Consider the following 1,757-nt stretch of genomic DNA (forward strand, 5'->3'; position numbering starts at 1 on the left):
CTTATTATCTTATAAGAACAGAACAGATAACTCACCTGAGGATGCGGGTAGGTGTGTGACTGTGAGCCGTAGTGGTAAGGCCAGGTCTTGTGGAAGTTGTACAGGGACGAAGGGAAGTAGGCGTCCGCCCCTAGGGCGAAGTTGTGGTTGCTGCTGCTGCTGCTGTTGCAGGGAGGCTGGTAGGCGGAGTTCCAGAAGGAGGGAGGGAGCTTTCTGTGACACATTAGCGGGGTCTCTGCAAGATAAAGGAGGACGTGGGTATTATTTTTTTAGTCTTGGCACATTAATGGGATCTCTGCAAGATAAAGGAAGAGGTAGGTATGATATTTTGTGCCTGAAAGATAAAGGAGGACGTGGGTATGATCCTTTGTGTCTGAAAGATAAAGGACGGTGTGGGTACAATCTTTTGTGTCTGAAAGATAAAGGACGGTGTGGGTGCAATCTTTTGTGTCTGAAAGATAAAGGACGGTGTGGGTATGATCTTTTGTGCCTGAAAGATAATGGACGGTGTGGGTATGATCTTTTGTGTCTGAAAGATAAAGGAGGGCGAGGGTAAGATCTTTTGTCTGTGATACATGAATAGGGTCTCCGCAAGTTTGAGACAAATTAGTGAGGTCTTTGCAAGATAAAAGACGGTGTGGGTATGATCTTTTGTTTGTGACACATCAATGGAGTCTCTGCAAAATGATTTGTAGGTGACAAATTAATTATGTCTGAGCAAGATCTTTTATCTGTGACACATTAATGAGGTCTCTGCAAGATAAAAGACGACGTGGGTATGAGCTTTGTGTCTGTGGCAAATTAATGGGATATCTGCAAGATCTTTTGTTTGTGACAAATTGATAGGATCTCTGCAAGATCTTTTGTTTGTGACAAATTGATAGGATCTCTGCAAAATAAAGAATAACGTGTCTATGACACATTAGGGGTCTCTGAAAGATCTTTTGTCTGTGACAAATTAATGGGGTCTCGGCAAATAAAGGACGGTGTGGGTGTGAACTTTTGTGTGTGACGAATTCATGGGGTCTCTGCAAGATAACGGAGGACATGGGTGCGATCTTTTGTGTGTAACAAATTAATGGGGTCTCTGAAAAAAAAAAGAACAAAGTGAGTATAATCTTTTTGAGTAACAAATTAATTGGAATTCTGCGAGATAAAGGACTGTGTGTTTGTGACAAACTAACGGGGTCTCTGCAAGATAAAAGACGACGTGGCTATGATCTTTTGTTTCTCGACATATGTGAATTTAACTCTCTAGTCGTGCCCACTGGAATAGAGATATCACATAACAATTTGACTTGGCACTGATATTATAAACACAATATAGATTTTTTAAAACGTCTTGAGGTGAATTTGTTAATTTAATGACAGGATATCGGGGATCTCCACTCCCAAGCCAGGAATAAAAAAATAAAAAAATAAAGCAAAAATAAAACAAAAACAAAAATATAACAAATCAAAATGTGACGAAAATACCCTAAAATAAGGACATTTATAATATTCAAATTTTGGGGTTCAAACGTGGAACCTGTTGGCAATAAAAGCTTAAAGCAGTGTTTCAGTGATACAGCTATCTCTTGACGATAGAGATTCTTCTTTCCTATGAAACATCTATCGTCCTTATCTCCCCTTCTTCATTTTTATGTTTGTTTGTTACTCTCTTGTAACTCCTCGAGCGAATCTTCTGGCGCTCATATGACCTTTTGCAGTTGCGAGCGCTGTAAAACCTCTTCTAAAACTAAAGAGTGCGGATCAAG

At 39.9% G+C, this 1,757-nt stretch overlaps 1 protein-coding gene across 1 annotated transcript in view; it reads right to left on the reverse strand.

Annotated features, from left to right (window-relative positions):
* The window catches only part of LOC101861310 (transcription cofactor vestigial-like protein 2), a gene marked incomplete in the record, with an annotated part of 59,219 nt that overhangs the window by 3,540 nt on the left and 53,922 nt on the right, over positions 1–1,757 (reverse strand). The window contains 1 exon segment of the mRNA XM_013087049.2: positions 36–235. Within this exon segment, the coding sequence (XP_012942503.1) occupies positions 36–235 (200 nt within the window).

The sequence above is a fragment of the Aplysia californica genome, unplaced genomic scaffold (genome assembly GCF_000002075.1).
Source record: "Aplysia californica isolate F4 #8 unplaced genomic scaffold, AplCal3.0 scaffold00537, whole genome shotgun sequence".
In the NCBI taxonomy this organism is placed as follows: Eukaryota; Metazoa; Mollusca; class Gastropoda; order Aplysiida; family Aplysiidae; genus Aplysia; species Aplysia californica.